This window comes from Orbilia oligospora, assembly GCF_000225545.1.
Source record: "Orbilia oligospora ATCC 24927 unplaced genomic scaffold scaffold00188, whole genome shotgun sequence".
NCBI lineage: Eukaryota > Fungi > Ascomycota > Orbiliomycetes > Orbiliales > Orbiliaceae > Orbilia > Orbilia oligospora.
The window spans coordinates 1,010,729-1,029,868 of record NW_011645745.1 but is presented as its reverse complement, the minus strand read 5'-3'; the positions used below and the strand labels follow the sequence as shown (position 1 = coordinate 1,029,868).

Below are 19,140 nucleotides of genomic sequence, written 5' to 3'. Positions count from 1 at the left end.
GAATTTACTATATAGGAAGTTACCGGAACCAGGTTGAGGAGTCTTTCGAATTTGGTAATCTTAAGGACTGGGTCCCTCTGCACCTCACCCAGCTCTAGGATTTGACAACGGGATTAGAAGCCAGAAGCACATCCATGACCTATACAACGGATCTTCTCAAATTAGCAATTTCTTAGTTTTCCTCGTAGTCCTTACATACCGACAGAACTAACCAGCTAGATCCTAGTACAATTAGTCCAGCCGTTTTTACAAAAATCAAGGATCTACCTATATAATCATTTGCACGTCGAAAACACACGCGACTTTTGACAGCTCTTGATATTCATTGTGCTTGATTTCATATACGTATTCGGCGTATGAACTAAAGATATTAAAATGAAATCGACCGCGCCGCGACTCGATCTCAAAATTTCTATATATACAATAAATGCGACCGTGGCTATGTGTACATGTGTTGCAAACCCGCACAGGATGTTAGACGTTGCATTGGCGAAGGTCCGGTTGGTTCATCTTCTGGCTATTCGTAGATACAATTTTCAAAGTCGCAAAAGAAGCCGAATAGCCGTCGATGTAGCATTATATCACCTGTATCATTGGAAAATTATCGCCGTTACCAAAATACCACAGGATCTTAAGATCTTTAAAATTTCGAGCTATATCGATGTCATCGGTGCAGTGACGGCACCACATCCACAGACTTCTGATTGGTCAACTTCGCAGCCAACCCAACGGCGCCTACCCACACACACCAAAAATATCCATCCAATCGCTTGCCCCTAAATTACATTAGCGTGGCCAGGGTCCAGCGGTTAGCCTGCGGGCAACCTTATCTTCCGAAGACCCTCGACTGGTCTGGTCCTCGAGACACCATTTTTCTGCTTCATAAGGAAAAAAAAGAGGGTGTGGAGGAACTCGAACTTTTGGGAAAGGGAACAAGGACATTCCCTCTTTGCATCTCCGATCAAATCGATGCTAAAATCCCATTCCGTAGTTTTCCTCCAAAGGATTAGTGGAGCACTGGCACTCCATTTCTATTTTCAGAAACAACTTGCCCCATATTAAAAGAAGGAAACTAAAAAGTGGAGCAAGAAGAAATAAAAACCAAAAAGACTAAGCTGGCTTTATATGGTAACAGCTCTGATTGGATACCGTTCAACTTCATCTGTCGAGATTGCGCGTTTTCACGAAGATCTTTGGGTTTAACGTCCTATACTTTGATCTCGACATCCCAGATACTCTGCTTTTATCAGAGGGCGTTCAGGAAGGCCGAGTTATCCGTTTATACAGCATTAACTTGGAACATTTGGACAAGGAAATTAAGCGCACTTGTGAACCCTTGGACAGTTTTCTTATTTCGTTGCCTTATATTCTTTCTTGCAGATACAAAGTTATGAGAGACGGGTGGTACGTAAACCACAACCTTGAAGGTATTCCAGGTCCCCATGCAAGCTTCATTACAGTTGTGCAGTACGTAGCCGAACGAACATATCCAACATGCCGGTTCATTGAATTGATCCCTCCCGCTTCGTACGAAAGAAGAGAGTACAGTCTTTTTATTGCAGCACAGCATATGCCTAAGCCAAAAACCCAATCCAATATCCGGAATCTTGAAATGTCACTTCGAGTACTTCCCGTGCATTTGTTCAGCCTTGCATACATCTCGTATCTGTAAAAAGTTGCCTCCAACCTGTGGTAAACACGACAACAATCCTGATCAGCATGGGTGAGAAAAAAGAGGCTGCATGCGGCGAGGTTCATATGGTGAGCCAACATCGTTGTCATGATTAATCTCTGGATCAGCTCAAACCTTGTTAATCCCGGGGTGCTGGAAAAATACAATGTGAACACTGCTCAAAAGAACGTGTAGAAGATCACTTCAAGGTTGTAGGCGCCTCGGATACGATTCTGCGTGGAAGGTTTCTAATACATGCATATGACCTAGTCTCGAGGCCAGCTTTTGACCCTGCCCGGTCGCGTCGGTTCAAAAATCCTAGTAACTCTTCGAGGCCATGGCAAAACGTATGTCTATCAACGTGTTTTTTCGCCACATCTGGCTGCCCTTGTTCGTGATCAACCCCGGCCAGCAAAATGTCAAATCGAGAATGAGCAGCGTCCCAATGGCCGGCGACCAAACCTTTTGTTTAGCGTATTACAACTTAATCCAACAGAGCGGGATTAAGGACTTTTTCCATTGCCACGTTAGATAACGAAGACAACTAAAGAGGGCGGTTTTTACGACCCAAAATAACCGAAATTTGATTCTTATGCAATTTATTGTAGAACTAACGAGACTTTCCCGCACCAGCACGGCTGGACGGCTCCGTCGGGTGGAAAGAACTGAGTTGTAAAAAAAAATGCTTGATTCCCTAGCCACCATTTTAAAAACAGAAAAATCCAAGATTTAATCTCCTCATGACAGGTTTTCATGAAGGTAAACGAGTGAAGCTGGTAGAATTGGCAAAAAAAAAGGACGCTTTGGGTCGGGTTCACTCCGCTCAGAAGTGGAAGGTAGCCCTAGTTCGATAAGTCAGGGAGCTCATAGGTTATCGAGCTCAACAACAAACTACTTCTTCTCTAGTTGGGTGTTTATTATTGCAGAGCTTTTAGAATGAATTTCCTTGATTATTGTGCCTCCCAGCTAAATACAATTCTCTGCTGATTTCCAGAGGAATAAAAAATACTATCTAAACGACTGTGATGATGATGGGGTATATCCGTATCCTTTTGTGACTAACTCTCAAAACAATCCTTAAAAAGCAAAGACGACTTCTGCAACGACAGGATGGTATCTACATGGAAACCGTTGGTGAAAGGCTTTGGGTATTGGTATGTAAGTAGTATTACTGGTTAATAGTATAAAATGTTGCTAGCGCGCCGCCAGCTGTAATCATGATAATAGCGCGAAAATGCGAAAGGGGAAAACAAAGTAGCATGATTAAACAGTAGGTAGGAAGTAATCCTTAGCAAAACGGACAAAGAGAAATGAAGGAAAAGCTAGAAATTAAAATGGATGCCTTTTCTTATTTGCTCTTGTAGACCCAGTATTGAGCAGCGTAAGGGATTTGTTTCTCGCCAGCCCAGTCGCATGTTTTGGGAGCGACTCCACCAGCAGTGTGAAGGCGGTAGATGCTAGAGAAGGTGGATCCCATACCCTGCTTCGCGACCAATTTGAGGGATGGAACAGCACCGAAGTTCAGAGGACGCTTGCCGACATCAGAGCCAAGAAGAGCTGGGATCTTGCCACCGACGCCACCGATAAATTTAGTCTTGTCGACGAATTCGAAAGCTGGAGTGGCGAAGTCACCCTTGAAGTAGTGGACTCCAGCGATGAATTGGGCGTTGAACATGTTCTTTAGCATTTGAATGCCAGCAAGTTGGGCAGTTGGGTCCATCTGGACGGCGCCACGGGTGAGGACATCGGCCCATTCGGGAGAGACCATGAAGGCACAGGACAGGTCGTAGAGAGTCGCGACGGCGCCGTGAGGAGTGGGAACGCCATTGGTGCAGCTGTAGTTCTGAGAGCCATATCCTAGAACGATTTTGGCGAGCTGCTCATTTTGGGCGACACCTGGAAGTGTGTTCGAAGCTATCGATATAGATATTAGTATATTGCCATAGAGTCTATGAAGAAAGATGTTTTATAATAGGGCTTACAGTTATTTGGGTCGACGAAAGCCTCAGATGGGATCGAGATACCAGACAGCTTGCACCCGGTATATCTAGGTGTAGGAGCGGCCAGAACGGCAACGGCGCCGACGAGGACGGTAGCAAGGGAAGCGATTGTGAAACGCATTTTGACGTATAGAAAAGAAGTCAATCTATCTATTGAATGTCGAAAGGTAAGAGATGTTTTGAGGTTGGTGATGACTGATCAATTGAGCTGAAAGGATGGATGAGGATGGTTGCAGAAGGGAGGATCAACAGTCGTTTTAAATAAGCTGGCACCGAGCGGGAAGGAAGTATGTAAGAAGCTGCGGAAGATATAAAAAACACCAATCTTTTGACGCCACCAAAAAAATAATTATTTTCACCCCAGGGCGAAAACGTTGGTTATGAATTGAAGCTAAAAGGGATCCAACGAAGTGAAAAAGGAAAAAGGGAAAAAAGAAAAAGTACTTTCTACCCGAGAAGAGCACTCGCGGATTTATTTTGTAGATTACTTTTTTGGGTTTTTGGTTGGGGCTATAGAGGGAAGGTAGGAGAAGTTGGAAGTTGGAGGTGGGATCTTTGCATCTTAAGTAGGCTCGCCGCTCGTGTGCATCTCGAAATTTGATAGCGCGACGGTTAGTTTGAGTCGAAGATGCGAAAATAAGCAAATCGGTCTTCGAGATCGCAGGGGTGGTCCGGGTGTGTACTTCTTAGACTTTCGCACTAAGACATGCTGACTGGGGTAAGCCTGTGCCCTGCTATGCTCGCTGGCTCACGACCCCATGCAGTGCATCCTGTCCCAATGTAAGTACTTCGAGTACCTTTAGTGGTACCCTATGGAATAAGCAAATGTCTTCAATACGCATCGAAGGAATTAACAAGTGCTAACGACTCGACAGCTAAACAGGAACCAACGGTGGGGAAACAGCTGGTGCTAGCCTCTTTCGTGTTCGAATATGATATGATTCCTATCATCCGTAACCAAGCTTTTGTTGGAGAAAAAGGATATTAATAGCGTCTCTTCGCGCTTGGGGATATGAACAGAGGGAACCGATTTCAATACTGAGAGGGAACAACATCCCCCTCCAATCAGGCGCCGTTGAAGCGTGTTCAGAGGGAAATTTGATGCCAGAATTATCGCGTGGAACTATGATTCTAGCGGATACCGGCAAGATACCCAGAATCTCCCAAGCTAGTCCAAGCTGTCCAAGCTGTCCAAGAAGCGCGAGCAAGTTGACATTGTCAATGCAAAATGTCGGATTCCAGACTTTCTGGCCTGTCCTGTCGAGCTATCCGGCCAGCGTCCTTGCTTGGGCCAAAGTACCGGCCAGACGTGGGTGTGGGCGCGTACTATTTCTGGCAGCTCCTTCCTGCGTAATAACCACGAAAGTGTTGTAGACATGGGCAAAAGGTGGGCCGGAAAAGTTGGGCGAAAGATGAAACGCCATTACGAATGTGGTGGGACCCCACTTGGTTGAGCCCTGTGCTTGGTGGCCTGTCCGGACAAGCCCATTGAACGGGAGGGGCGACTAGTCGAAACACCACGGCAGCCAATGAGAGCCGTTGCATTTCGCCTGCAGCCTGTTCACGGGTCTGTGGCGTCTAAAAAAGCTTGTCACCATCCCAATGTTGTCGGTGTTAAGATGTTGCTGCTATTCCTGGGAGTCTTTTTCTTGTCTTAATAGTGATGTCTGTTGGTATGTGATAACTTATCGATGGTATCCTAACTTCAATATGTATTAGTACGCCTTGAATTGCGTCAACTTGCATTCTTTCTTTTGAGGGTGTGCTGGATGGGATCTATTGGCCATTCCTTACTCTTTCGAGAGGGCGGCTCTGTAGGAAGGAACACCGTCTTCGTTTTCAGCCTCATTCCCAACCTCTATTGTAAGCTAAGATTATGCAGTTCGATAAGTGATTGCAACGTTCGGTGTTTGTGGCTATTCTCGGGTCAACTAGTACTAATTGTCAGTATACGTCAGTTACTAAGTAGTTAGCTCTACTAAATCTCCGGGGAAGCTATCAATGTGATCCAGCCTCTTTTTCGCTGAGCTATTCAACCATGCATGTCTCAAACAGGAATTGATCATAGCTTTCCGTGCCACCCGTGCCGTTTGTAGTCTTGTGAATACTTCGCAGCTAGGTATAGCTCCAGAGGAGTGATGTAGTTGTTTCGCAAGGGGATATTTCTCCGCAAATCCGGTAGTTATCGCGATACGGAGGGGCAAGGCTTAAGGGGATGGCAAGATCCGCTCGCGAAAGGTTCCTTGCCTAGACTTCAAGTTTAGGAAGCCCAAGGGCCTAGTCGGTTCCAAAGCTATGTCCGTGACGGGGAAGATCAACATATGTTTTGGTAAACATCTCAGAGAAGGGGTATCTCGAGCCGTGCTGACAATTTCGAGTTTAGTTTCGATCGCGATTCTCGACTTGTTCTAGATACCGGTTCTCATAGCTAGCGCATTTTCATGGCTGGCCAGCTGGGTCGGACGGCGGAATAACATCGGGAGCCCAAAAGACAGCACCTGCGCTTGTTTCAACTTTCTAGTTTAAAACCTCGAAAAGTTGCTATGAAAACTTAATTAAAAGAGGCCCGGGCTTGATCAAGCATTTTTAACCTATTTAACTGCCGAATATCTTCGGTTTTCAAACTTTTCGACAAAGAAGTCCGGTTAGGCGTATTTAGAGAAGGACAATAACCTTCGGTTCGGCTAATTCCTTGAAACCGCATTCGCTTCATAACGGTGGGGATTTCAACGGGTTCTGGAAGCGAAAAAGACCAAGGCTAGAAGTTTCACGGCAATTCTTGTCGCAACGGTCAGCAAAGTCAGCGAAAGTGGATAAAATGTTGAAACAAAGGCTTGAAGAGCCTCCTTTTTTCCCTCGAGATTTCAGATATATCGGATTGTAGTAGTATGATTATCCGATTTAGTATATATAATTCAGATGTATTGATAATGACAGCTTTCTGCGAGTTTCATGTCATGAAAACAGGAAGTTTAGGCTCCTAATTAAATATGAATCCAATGGCAAGTTCCGCGTTTCAACACAGAATACGTAATACTGCGAAGTCCTAACTAGCCTCTGCTCATGGCCGTCAACTTGAAATCAGTAGTTCAAGGACTCTTTTCAAGCTTTGAGGGAATAAATATTTAGATCAGGGTGTAGTCTCACCCGTCTACTCGCACCGGTGATTGTTGAAAGTTTCATCGAAATTATCGATATATATTAATATTATCCGTATGCCTGCAGTGCCGGCTAGCGTCATCTTCTCTGAGCTCCCGAGCTCCGGCCGAGGCCTAAGGATATCTTTCCTCACATCGTGCAGTAATTAAACGAGTGTGATATCGACACCGACGGAGTACTTTGGTTGACTTTACAAGATCGACACCTTGCGGCCTAGAACTAAACATACATTTATGTAGATTCATCATTTTTGATGATCGGCCAGGTGCGGTATTCTAAGAAATATTAACTGGAGACTGGTACTAATTACACGTATAGAGTACCTCCCTGATCCAATACATACTCGTAGGTCTCGAAATATACCGTCTATCGATTCATCCAGGGATAAAGATCCTTCGACCTAAGAGTCCAGTTGGATCCTGTCGCCATAGTAGGTATTTTGATCTCGTGCTACTATATTGTCCCGGTTACATTGGAGATTCAAGTCTATATTACATTTTATATCCTGATTGGATATTTTGAAAGTTTGATCCCGCTCGCAAAATTCGTTCTTTGATGTATCGATAAAAGTTGCTAAATGAACACAGGGCATTCTCCTTGCCATGAACTCGATAGGTGCATTTACGTACGACCGAGTCACCTTATTTATCCTAGTTTGGTCCAAAGTATGCATGGAGAAATGTCGGTCTTAGGGTGATCTGTTTGCATTCGCTAGCGCTATAGCTAGTACTGTTTAAGGTACATTCAATATAATATGAGGGTACTTTAAGACTCCAACATTATGGTTTGATGAAGTCTCGAGTATCCACTCACTTCATGGAACTTTAACAGGTTCCGGCCTTGAATGACCGTGATCCTCTGGATCTATATCAGCCGTATCTGCAGTTCCTGTTCGCCACCATCGCCAGACCTTTTTCACAACTTGGTCACGCGATTTGCGCATATAGTCACTCGCTGAAGCTTCAGAGCTAGACCCACCGAAAGCAAGATTTGAATCGACAGACTCTCTTTTCCCAGACCGCCGCTTCTTCCCTGTTGCCACCGGAGGCTGTGTTGAGGCCACGGGCTTTGGAGTGAGTTCATTTGATTTACTTTGCCCAGGTACTTCTTCTTCTCTATGTTTAGAGCGCGGGAAGGCGTGTTTTCGCCCAGTTGAACTGTCAGAACTTGGATCGCTAAAAGCCATATTAAAATCGAAAGAGTCCCTCCTCTTAAGCGTCCGCTTGCTTTTTTCAACGCTACTCGAAGGCCCATCCGATTTTGCGTACGAGAATATCCTTCTGCTTGGACTTGGCTTAGATGTCCGCTTGTCACTAGATATATTGCGCCTTGCCCAGGACTTCAATTTCAAATGGAGTTCCGAGAAAGAAGACGGTGGCGTTGTATATGCATCGGACCCGAAAGCAGCCCAGCGAGGCGGCGTACCGAAGGCCATATCCGAGACTGAGCTCGTAATTGAGCTTGAATCTGAGTCAGAGTCGGATTCACTGCTGCTTGTATAGTCAAGAGCGTTGAAGCTGTTTTTAGGCACTTTTATGCCTCCTTTCCGATTAGGCCGTTTCTCAAACCCTCTGTTCGTTGTGAAGGGTTTGTCCCCACCAGCAGGAGCGTTAGTTGACCCAACAGCGTCCCTGAACACGATATGCAATGGTTTGTTTAGAGATCTCTCTGACCCGGTGTCACTCAATGTATACAATCGTTTGGCCCCCAGATATGCCCCCCTGGAAAAGGGATCAGCTATGCCCCTAGACTGTTTACCTTCCGTTATTTTAATCTTTCCCCCGTCGTGAATGCGCGGTGTTTCCCCATGAGGTTCCTTAGGGATGTCTTCTGGTCGGATGACGGCAAGGGCAATGGTTTCTAGGTGCCGGCCGACATGGCTCTCCGGGTCTGAAGTCTCTGTCATGCATAGTGTGCAAAAACCCGGCTCAGTTGCATTACCTGGTATCGAAAAGAGCGTAAAAGCTACTAGGGGATCGATTCCGCTGAAATGGAAGTCGTCATTATCATGTTCTGCAGCCATATGTGCGCTGAAATCGGTTTTATTGTTACAATGTCCATGCCCTTTTGTATTGCAAAACCAATTGACTCGATGTTTTGCCAGTTCGTGTTGATACCATTGTACCCTACTTTCGAACAAAAAATCTCCAAGTTCGCAATCTGGGTATGTGCAGACGTATGGCTGGAGATCTTGGAGCACATGGGCCCTATAACCGACAGTTGAGTAAGCAAAGTGCTAGTATTATCATTTCGAAGATTGGATCTATCAATAAACGAACCTCCACTCTCTTTCCCGTTTTATCTCTTGTACTGTACAACAATATGGACAGACGAACGTTTCTAGCTCTTCCCCATTTTCTCCTAAGGGCCTCCGCGGCACTGCAACTTCTAGATCCTCGGGAAGAAGGGCCGAGGCAATTGTTGAAGGTACGAGTGGTGTGTATTCAAGTGGCTCAAACAAACCCGAATTCCGGAGACCTTTAATCGGCCCTTCCAGGTGTCCAGTAGGTTTTAGCATTGTGCTTACGTTGGGCTGTAGCTGACGGCTTTCTCGATTTTTCCGGGAATGTAATATTTCACGTCGACGAGTCATCAATTTTCCGAGCCGGGTAGCAACACCAGGAGAAGATTTTGCCAATTCTGGGAATTTGTCTTTAACGTATAAGATATCCAGATCCTCAAAAGAAGTCACTTCTTCTGGTAGTTCTCCACGAAGCCGATCTTGAATGACTGCCTTACGAGTAGGAAGTGCGTATAACGACGAGACAGTCGTTTGTATTGCATGTCGAATTTGCGCCATTTCCCCAGCAGGAAAGTCTGTTCTCGTTCTCACGTTGGGGCCATGAATATTGACAATGCCGCTGACCGTAGGCCTTCTTGATCTATCGTTCCCGCCAACGTAGTCGTCCGGAGAGTCTCCATTGGTTGAAACATCGTCGGATGAGAAATCCCAGGGCGAGTCTTCTTCCGTATCATCATCTGATTCGCTTTGGGAGGGCTTTGTATCTTGAGTATTATCTTCTGGGTTCTCCGGCTCCGTGGATTCTCTAGTCAAATCCTCCCAAGGTACCCTTTCTCCTTTAAGTAATACTATAGCTACATTAGAAATTAAATATTAGCAACTCTTGGTGATATTGTTCAGGGTGTATGCAGCCATAATTTTAAGTTCATGGGAATATATATATATTGCTTATTTGCCGCGTCTTGCTTAGATCACTTACCATTTTCGATCTAGTGTTATAGAACATTCGGATGTATTAGTCGCTGACACTCCATTGTAGGACCGTATATATATCGAAGATGGGCCAGCCTTACATGTTCGCTCAAAAGTTTGAGTATTAAAGCAACCTAGTTGGTATGTTAACTCCCAGTGGTTTTCTAGCGGATGTCGCTTATAAAATTTTTGACCCAACTCTCCCAAATCGAATAAGTTTGGACTGATCGAATTCGAACACAAACTCACCTGATATCGCAGAAAGGATGCATCCCTCAATCTATAATCCAGAGAGCTTTCATAATTTTCCCCCGAATACCCGACTCCGACGCCATTAGCCCATATTTTATACCTTTCGATTTCGATATCCCAGTCCCGTCGCGAGACTTGTGTGCTAAAATCCCGTATCGGAGATTCAGTCAAAGCTACCAAGTTGGCGAATTTTTGACGGCATGATTGGTCCGCTCGGAAGAGTTCATCCATGCTACTTTGCGCTCGAACTCGGAGTGTCGAAGTCGAAAGGAACGTTAACCGGCTTCCAAAGGTTCCATATGCATGCTAGTTAGATGTGAATATCGTATGTCGCTGAACTAGATAGAGATTAATCACATTGATAACTTAGCTCCGGGGCGATGGAGGAAGTTTTCATGCCAATATTGCGATGTGAACCGTGACTGGTCCATCTATCCCCAACCTCTCAGAATAACGAATTTGAAACGACCGCGACCGCGATGCACGCCAATGCAAGCTGTGTTGTCCGAGTGGGGCTGGGACGTGGATCCTGCATCCGGGGCTAATCCACAAGGCTGCAACATCGATGTGGTTCTTCTCTTTGCAATTGACTATTCGTTCTCTCGAGATCTCGAGGCCATCGCGCGGTATCTGTATTCCCCTGTCCTGGGATGAATTGTTGTAATATAGCTAGCCTGGCACCCGTAAATTCCAATTCGTCCCAGCCTCGACTTCCTTCCGCCCAAGCTCGAGCGACACCAATCGAATCGATTTTCGACCGATTATCTGCGTCCTGGCCTCCAACCCCGCACAGCAAATCCCAACTGGCTCTAGTATCTATTCAGCATACTTTTGGGCCTAAACGCGATAATTTTATTATTATTTAAATAATTATTATAATACAACGATTCGATTAGATTAAACGGATATGAGTGGGCTCGAGGTGGTCGGAGTCGTCTTAGGCTCTATTCCTTTGCTTATATCGGCGCTAGAGCATTATTCTAACGGTGTATGACCTTTACGCGAGTAATTATGTAAAATGTGAACTTAGATGCTAACTAACATGTGTCTACCAATAGCTAACAGCTTTAGGCAATATGAAACAATATGAGCACGCATTTAAAGACTTATTAGCACAATTTATTGGGGCAGCGTCTTTATACCATGATACCTGCGAGTCAATACTTATATCCGACTTGACTGTGGAACGGGTTAATAAGCTTTTAAAGACAAGAGATGGATCTTTATGGCGACAAAGGGATGTAGAGGATCTCCTCAGAAGGAAGTTAGGGACGAATTTCCAAACTTATGTTTCTATTTCGAATATTTTGGGAGATAAGATACAGAAGTTTGGAAAACGATTAAAATTGGAGGATGATTTTCGTGTAAGTTCGATGAGCATATAAATCGATTTTTGTCATGGAGACCGGCTCGTTCGATTCTCATACCGGCCGCATACACTTTCATAAAATAGGCTAACATTCGTGAATGCTCTTAGCCTAGATGGGTCGGCATTGATGGAAGTATAGATTTTAAAGTACAAAGAAAACTTCTCAAAAGTGGCTTCGCACGGATCACAGGAGGAATCAAAATCCCAAGTCTTCAGCGAGACGTCGAAAGCATAGTACGAGATCTCTACTTCCTCGAAAAGTTCCAAACAAAAGCCCTCTTAATTGAGCCCCAAAGAATCGAAAAGCGACATCAATCTGTCACGAACTCCTGGGGGAAACTTAGCGAGCGTGCGAAATGGCTTTTTGAAAGTTTGAACTCGCAGTTTTACCAGTGTAGGTGTCATTGCGTACACCAGGCAGATTTGGAGCTTAAAGTACCTACGAGATCAACGGAAGAGTTCGAATGGAATAAAGAGCGGTTGGTTTTTGAGTTCTCGATCTCAGGTACAACACCGGTTTGTAGCTCGATGCCATGGAGCTGGAGGGGTGTGGAGATTGAAGCTGAAGAGAGTGATTTGCAACCGTGAGTATAGGACAGCTTCTGCCTCGTCGCTCTAGCTATCGATCCTATGAACCAGTATGATACTAATGTGACCAAATTAGTTTCGTAGGAGTAATACAAGCACCAAGCTGGTCCAGCCATGCGGGCATGTCTTTTATTCCTTCATTCCCTCCGGTGCCTACCTATTCGGCTGCCACCCCAATAGCGACTACCCCTCAATTTCAAACCAGAGTCGATGATCTCTGTAAAGCCCTATCGCTAATCCAACTCTCGAAACCGAATTCCTACTTGGGATTTCTCGAAAGCAAAAAGTGGAAACACCACATTTTTTGCTCAGATACAACAAAACCTACTTCTCATACAGACGGTTACTCATTGGAGGATCTTCTCTATTCTATTCGCATAGGGACGGCCTGGAGAAGTGGGGTTTTCACTCCGAGGGAGAGGTAAGTGTCTTGCGATTTTTGAATGCTAGATCGTGGGAGATTGATGGAGTTTATTCGATCGATTACTAATTTAGTTCTGCATCAACAGAGCTTTGGTGGCACTCAACATGGCTTATGCTGTTCTACAATTCCACAGCACCGCCTGGTTACAAGAAGACTGGGGTATCAAAGATGTTTTCGTCCGACAAGAGAACTCTAGAGCCTCACAAATCAGCACAATCTACCTCTCTCGCAAGTTTGATCGCCTAAAATCCGCACCTGCCCGACGGAATATGCCATGGATTCGTAATGAAATCATCTATTCCCTTGGACTAGCGCTTCTGGAGATTATATACTGTCAACCTATTTCCGCAATGGTCCAACAAACGAACTACGGGTCCAGCCCTGGGCAGATTGACCCGTCTACGGAGTTCGTGGTCGCTGGGGACCTTGCTAGGGATTTATCTCTGGAGAGAAGAGGCATGGTTTCGGCGAGTTTTGCTGCAGTGACAAGGATTTGTTTGTGGTGTGACTTTCAAGACCCTACTAATGATCTTAGTGATCCAGGGTTCCGTCAAAGATTTTATGCGATGGTTGTAGAGCCGCTAGCTGAGGAGTACATGAGAGCGAGTTGATTTAATGATCTATGACAATACCACGATTTTTAGAATCCATTCGACGAGTTGATTTCTCACCAGCAAAGGTGGAAGGAACATATGGATATATGTACACACAAATGTCATTTAATCAACCTCCAGACGGCCGACGGCGCCCGCTTGAAGGTTCTAGGAAGTCCCCTGGATGCAAGGGAAGCAAACTGCTATGAATGAAAGAGGCTCTCTGAGATCTCTTAGGCTGATACCATGAACTACGAGCTCATACCTGGATGGACCAAAGCTTAAACGTACGGGGAAAAGGAACGTATCCGGGACGTAATGGAAGCTAAGCTTCTTGCTGGCACAGCCATCCATCCGCATTTGGATTGTCACACAAATCCATGACAACGCCACCAACATAATCAACGCAGAACACAAGAATTAACTGCGATGGCCTGGTACCGGTGTATAGGTATCGCCAACCGGCATTCAGCAGATGTGATAGTATTTGCAATATTCAAAACAAGACTTAACGATAGCTTTCCAAGTAAATTTGTAAGTCTAATTTGTGACTGAAAGGTGTATCGTGCTATTTTTCAATTCAAAAAACCAATTTAATTATTGTCATTTGACGATGACAACTTTTGGCCTCCCACGGCCAGACGCCAGCATACCAGCTAGCTTGAGGCCATCCTATTCGGCCATCATAAGTTTAAACGTACACGAATTCAAAGGCTTTAATCTGTATGAAGGCATGACGCTAATACCTCCCCGAGGTAAAAAAGGGATAAAAGGAAATGAAAATGAAAAACAAAGGAAAAAAGAAAGAAGACAGAAAAAGACAAAGGAAAAGAATAAAACGAAGGAAGAAATTAAAAGTACCGGGACTTCAGGATCTTAGCCTTCATAACTCCGTCGACAACCTCTCTCATTTCCTCCCAGTCTTCTCTAAGTCGGTCAATCTCCTCCTGACTCTTTGGACTCATGATAAAGATTCTCTTCAACGCCTCAACTTCATCCTCCTGACGAAAATTCCAATGGGGAATTTTAACAATCAAAAGCTGCAACAACTGGACAGGGTGGAGCATCTCCAACTTCGTGCCCGGGAAACTGTCGCAGAGCTCCTCGAGGACATTCTTATGGATGGCGTGTTCTAAAGCTCGCTGCAACATATAAATAGGTTGGATATAAGTGCGTTCGGGATCGATTTGTTTGTTTGCCTCGAATCTCATATCCTCCTCCTCCTCTTCGTCCTTGCGTGGAGGTTTGACGTCGACCAAGCTGGCCAAGTACCTTTCAACACGCTCCGGGGCATCGCGTTTAACAACTCCGAGATAGAGACCAATCATCATCAACTGTCCCAATTCATGACGGCCGACATGTTCGATCTCTTCATAGATCCCCTTCATGGAAGGATAAACAGTGGACCAGTGTTTCCAGAATGACATGTATTCGAAAGCCAGAATATCCGACAAGACGAAATAGCAGCCGTCGTACATTTTGACGTTCCACCAGGTCTTGTAGAATTGACAAACCGGTCTGGGGGGAAGGTAGTAGTAGTCACGACCGTTCTCAGGGTCGGACTTTGGCGCGACGAACCAGTCGGGAAATGGAAGGGTCAACGGACAAAATTCGTACTTGGAGGTAATGACTCGGGGGTATTGTAGAATGGACCGGTGGTTCTCCAAAACGAGCTTTCTGATGGGCTTGTTGAGAGCCAGAAGACGGGGGAGAGATGAGAGGGGGACGTAGGTGAAGATTTTGAGGAGAATTGTCGACGGAAGGGTGCTCAGAGGCGAGCCAGAACCAGTCAACTCCCCAGGCCCGGTGCACTGGGGAGTTTCTGGTGCTCGCTCTGGCACCCTTTCCGGCTCCTCGGGCTTTGGGCCGGAGAAACTTGCGTAAAGATTCTTCAAGGCTGTGAACTTCTGCTTCACAGCCTTGATCCCCGAGTGGATATGGGACTTCAAGTCCCCAGCAAAGCTTCCGCTTTGCTCCACAAGGTGGAGGTGCTGACCCCTGTACGTTGAATATTGGATTAGCAATCGAGATCTAGTCTTAAAATCTTTGTAATAACTACATATCATTGGAACTTACATGTCAAAGCACCCTCCACCTTGGCCCCTCCCCTGTCTCTTCCCCTTCCCCCCCCGCATTCGCTTTTTAATATAATTGGCGACGCGGTACTTGGCTTTCAACGGAAGCATAAGCTTCGGAATCGCCGGTATAGCCATATTACTAAGGTAATAGAGGGTATAAGTGGTTTGTTTAAGCAAAGTTATAAGGTATAAGGTAGTATTGGTTATAGAGTGAGTAATGATGTTGCGAGGTAATGAGAATTTGAGTAGAGGGTAAGGAGACTTGGAGTGGAGAGTGTGATGTCAAGGAGTTCGGGGGGAAGGGAACGACTCGACGGCAGCACTTTTATACCTAGCTATGAATAATGTATAAGTTTTCTGTAATTATGCTATGTTTCAGGGCCAGTTCATATCGTAGATGATCTGTTGATTCGGGCGGCAGGTTCCACGTGGGCGAGGATTCTGGCTATGGATAATAACTATATAAAATATTAATAATTTCAAAGCTGGGTTTGTGTATATCACTTCATGGATAATGCCTGTATTAACTTATCATAGCCGTGGTACACGGATTGACCAGTACCGTGTTTGGGAATAGCTGTCAAGTATTAGGATCGAATAAATTAGAACTAGTTTAAGATACATACTTATACTGGCTCTGTATGGGTTCTATTTCCCTCTGGGGTCGCAGGGCTAGCTGCGTACCCCTTATTCTATATATTTCCTTGATGTTCCTGGTTACCTAGGTCAGTGCATATCAATATATGAGGGAAACCCCAAATCAACCATTTCAAAGTTGCTAAAGGTGCCAGATACATGCCCACAGGACCATACTAACATTATTCGGAATATCTTTCTCCTCATCATATCCCTTCAACCTTAACCATCCTCTTTTCCACTCCATTCTCCGAAAACGCAATGGTTTGGGCGACAATTTGCATCCTTCGGTCCCAGAGGATATTTGATTTCGGCTTCCTCGCCGTAATGAGCCTCGGACATAGCTGGCGGTCTTTGGGCTTCGCATTCTTCCTATTGATACACCAATGCTTTAGGATTGGTGTTATACGCCATAACTCCATGCATACGCAGGAGGAGCTCAGCCAGGTATCATCTGTTGATCCTTTGTCCAGACCAGCTTCGACTTCAGGGAGTATAATCCGGTATATTCGAGCGCATAATAGCATTCTTCGACTTCGAGAAGTCACCCGTTATTCGTATACAGAAGAAACCAATTGAATTTGGAAGCTTTGTGTCTATTGAAGCCGTCCAAAGTGGTAGGACAAGGGAAATGAAGTGGTCATGATTTTGGGGTTGCCGGTGGGTATTCGAAATCGAGCTCCCTGTATTTTATTGATTGTTTTCTTGCAAAGAGCAATGATTCTTTTCTTTCTATATCCCCGCGCCACAAAGCCGTGGATGGAAGCTGGGAATTTAATAGATAACCCCACGATCCGGAGTGATCGAGTTACTTCTGTCTCCCGTTTTTACTCACTACCCACGAGTCCTTGCTCTTCGTTTTGCCTTCCACCCTCATATTCAAGGGATTTTCTTGGTCGAAACTGCGAGATACCCGGTACTAAACTTATAAAGGCCATATGATTGGGTTTACCTCCGATCTCATCATCGTCCGACTTTTGCCCCAGATGATCTATCCGGTTAATTTCGATTTTTTCCATAGTCAAAACCACCCTATAGCCGCAATCCCTTTAGCTTTTACTCTATAGGGTGGGTTTAAGATGTTTAGCGGTTTCGATACCGTGTTGGAAGAGTTGAATTCGTCGAATTTCGAAATCTCGAACGCTCTTGGTATCTGGCAATCGTATCCTAACACTCCTCCTTATATTGATCCAAGGCATCTTCCCCGCCCCATGACACCGGGTTTGGGGATAAAAAGAATTCTAGACGTGGGAGTAGCCGTAATATTTCGCTTGAACTGCATATTTTTTGTTCCCTACACCATATTCTTGCAATTCGCCCCGTGCTGGACCACATAACCATTTTCTCTAGGATGTCCCCCACATGCACCTCCGACATCCTTCAGGCTTAACATAGGGTAGACCTTGAACCATACCAACTGGGAGGATAGGAGTTTATCAAGCCCGTAGAATCCCAAAATACCAATGTTTGTACCACCAACTTCTACACCGTCATGCAATCCTTGATGTTCCTGGCTCCAATAAACCGATCCTGCAATGCGACTCGTCTTTCTCCCCACCCCACCCCACACTACTCCTGTAGGTTTGGGACTCCTGACACCCCGCCTGTGGCAATGATACAATACTTTTCGTCCGTGCCCCCATCGTTATCAGACTAAGTAGTATTCGAAAACGGCTGCCGCAGTTTATTATATAAAGTTATTTAACTTTATATTCGTAGTTCTAGGCTGGTCTGGTAGAACTCCGGACGGCTTTAGATAAGCCTACTCTGTAGATGTGGCACGTTTTGAACGGCGTCTGGGAACGAGACTAGTCTCTTAGCAAGAATAGTAGAGCGTGACAGTCGCGATAGCCTATGCCGAAATTCGATAAAAGCGTTTCCTCCTAAGCTCTGTTTTGACTGAAAAGTAACGCTAGGATTTATTTCTCCACGCTCCAGCCCAAAAGCCTGAAATGTTGTTCAAGCTCAAAACACCATTCAAGCTCCAAGCGTGCAAAGTGTCGAAAGCAATCAGATAATCCGAACTAGGATATGCAACTACGCGCATAAGCACATAGTTTATTCCAGCACTAACTACCTACTCTGCAGAATTATTAACCCGTTAGCTTGCTGGAGAATGCCCCGGAATGCTGAGGTAGTATTGTGTGTGCACCTCCGTAAAAATATATATCTAGGATCAAAAATGAGTATGGGTAACAAGCGTGCATACTGTGAGGGGATCACACCTACTAAGCTTCGATAGAATCTAGTAGATAGTTTCTAAAAAACAAACTACTAAGCTACTATAAAAGCTTCCGAAATACACAAAATGTCCGCGAGGCTGGGTGCTGCGGTTTTAATTGTAATCCAAGAGCCCTTCTGCCGCTTTGTTCTATGAATTTTGAGAATGGGTGCTCTGCTTCCGGAATCGATAGACCCGGAGGTCATGACTCGGCCGGCCGTGTTTCCCGAGAGGAGTCCAGGACAGACGGCTCTGAAACAGAGGGGTCCTGTCAACAGGTACCCGGCGGCTTCATTAACTGCATATAAATGTTCGATCGTTGATAACTCCGGCTGTTTCTTGGTTGAATAGTCTGATATTCCAGTGCTCCAAAGGCAGGTGTATAATCTTCGAATACTCCTCGAAGAACATCCAGACCAACAGGCTAAGTCGCTCCGACCTCTGCATCTGTCGGAATGGAGAATTCGATGTCTGTGTAGGCTTCATTATTCTCAATACGGCCATGTATATATATATAGTACTTCGCCGACCCATGCCTTTTCTTTGCCATGTTCTAATCCCCATTATATTTCTATACTTTTTGGGCACTCAATTATATTGGAATTTCGGAGCACCATCTCTATGAAAGTAACATATATGTATTGTATGGCTTTACTCCGACACGACGGTTTCGATCGGATGCGGTGAAAATTGTAAGAATATACTTCCCGTCTATTTGATTGTGGCTATAATATAAGACTGCTTTGTTAGTATAAATGCTCCAATTCAACGCCAGAGACAAAGGTTAACCAATACTTACCGGGGTAGTGGGCTTTGAGGCTCTTCCGCCTAGACGTCCCGGAACTGTCACTTGCCTTCCATATACAGCATCGCGTATTTTTGTTCCCGGAAGTGTTTCATTGGATTGAGAGCTTATAGAACATCAACCAGAAAT

The 19,140-nt window shown here is 45.1% G+C and overlaps 4 protein-coding genes across 4 annotated transcripts; 1 reads left to right on the top strand and 3 right to left on the bottom strand.

Annotated features, from left to right (window-relative positions):
- Positions 1-3,020: 3,020 nt before the first annotated feature.
- On the bottom strand, positions 3,021-3,793 carry AOL_s00188g304 (uncharacterized protein; the record flags this gene model as incomplete). The annotated part of the gene is made up of 2 exons (XM_011128552.1): positions 3,021-3,586; positions 3,655-3,793. 2 exons carry the CDS (start codon positions 3,791-3,793, stop codon positions 3,021-3,023), a joined length of 705 nt encoding a protein of 234 aa, XP_011126854.1.
- Positions 3,794-7,645: 3,852 nt separating this feature from the next.
- AOL_s00188g303 (uncharacterized protein) lies at positions 7,646-10,528 on the bottom strand (the record flags this gene model as incomplete). The annotated part of the gene is made up of 6 exons (XM_011128551.1): positions 7,646-9,038; positions 9,111-9,927; positions 10,053-10,062; positions 10,147-10,179; positions 10,295-10,325; positions 10,398-10,528. The coding sequence occupies 6 exons, from the start codon at positions 10,526-10,528 to the stop codon at positions 7,646-7,648; spliced, it is 2,415 nt and encodes an 804-aa protein (XP_011126853.1).
- Positions 10,529-11,204: 676 nt separating this feature from the next.
- AOL_s00188g302 (uncharacterized protein) lies at positions 11,205-13,289 on the top strand (the record flags this gene model as incomplete). The annotated part of the gene is made up of 5 exons (XM_011128550.1): positions 11,205-11,285; positions 11,356-11,661; positions 11,775-12,250; positions 12,331-12,675; positions 12,764-13,289. The coding sequence occupies 5 exons, from the start codon at positions 11,205-11,207 to the stop codon at positions 13,287-13,289; spliced, it is 1,734 nt and encodes a 577-aa protein (XP_011126852.1).
- Positions 13,290-14,122: 833 nt separating this feature from the next.
- Positions 14,123-15,484, bottom strand: AOL_s00188g301 (uncharacterized protein; the record flags this gene model as incomplete). The annotated part of the gene is made up of 2 exons (XM_011128549.1): positions 14,123-15,269; positions 15,348-15,484. 2 exons carry the CDS (start codon positions 15,482-15,484, stop codon positions 14,123-14,125), a joined length of 1,284 nt encoding a protein of 427 aa, XP_011126851.1.
- Between the last annotated feature and the right edge of the window lie 3,656 nt (positions 15,485-19,140).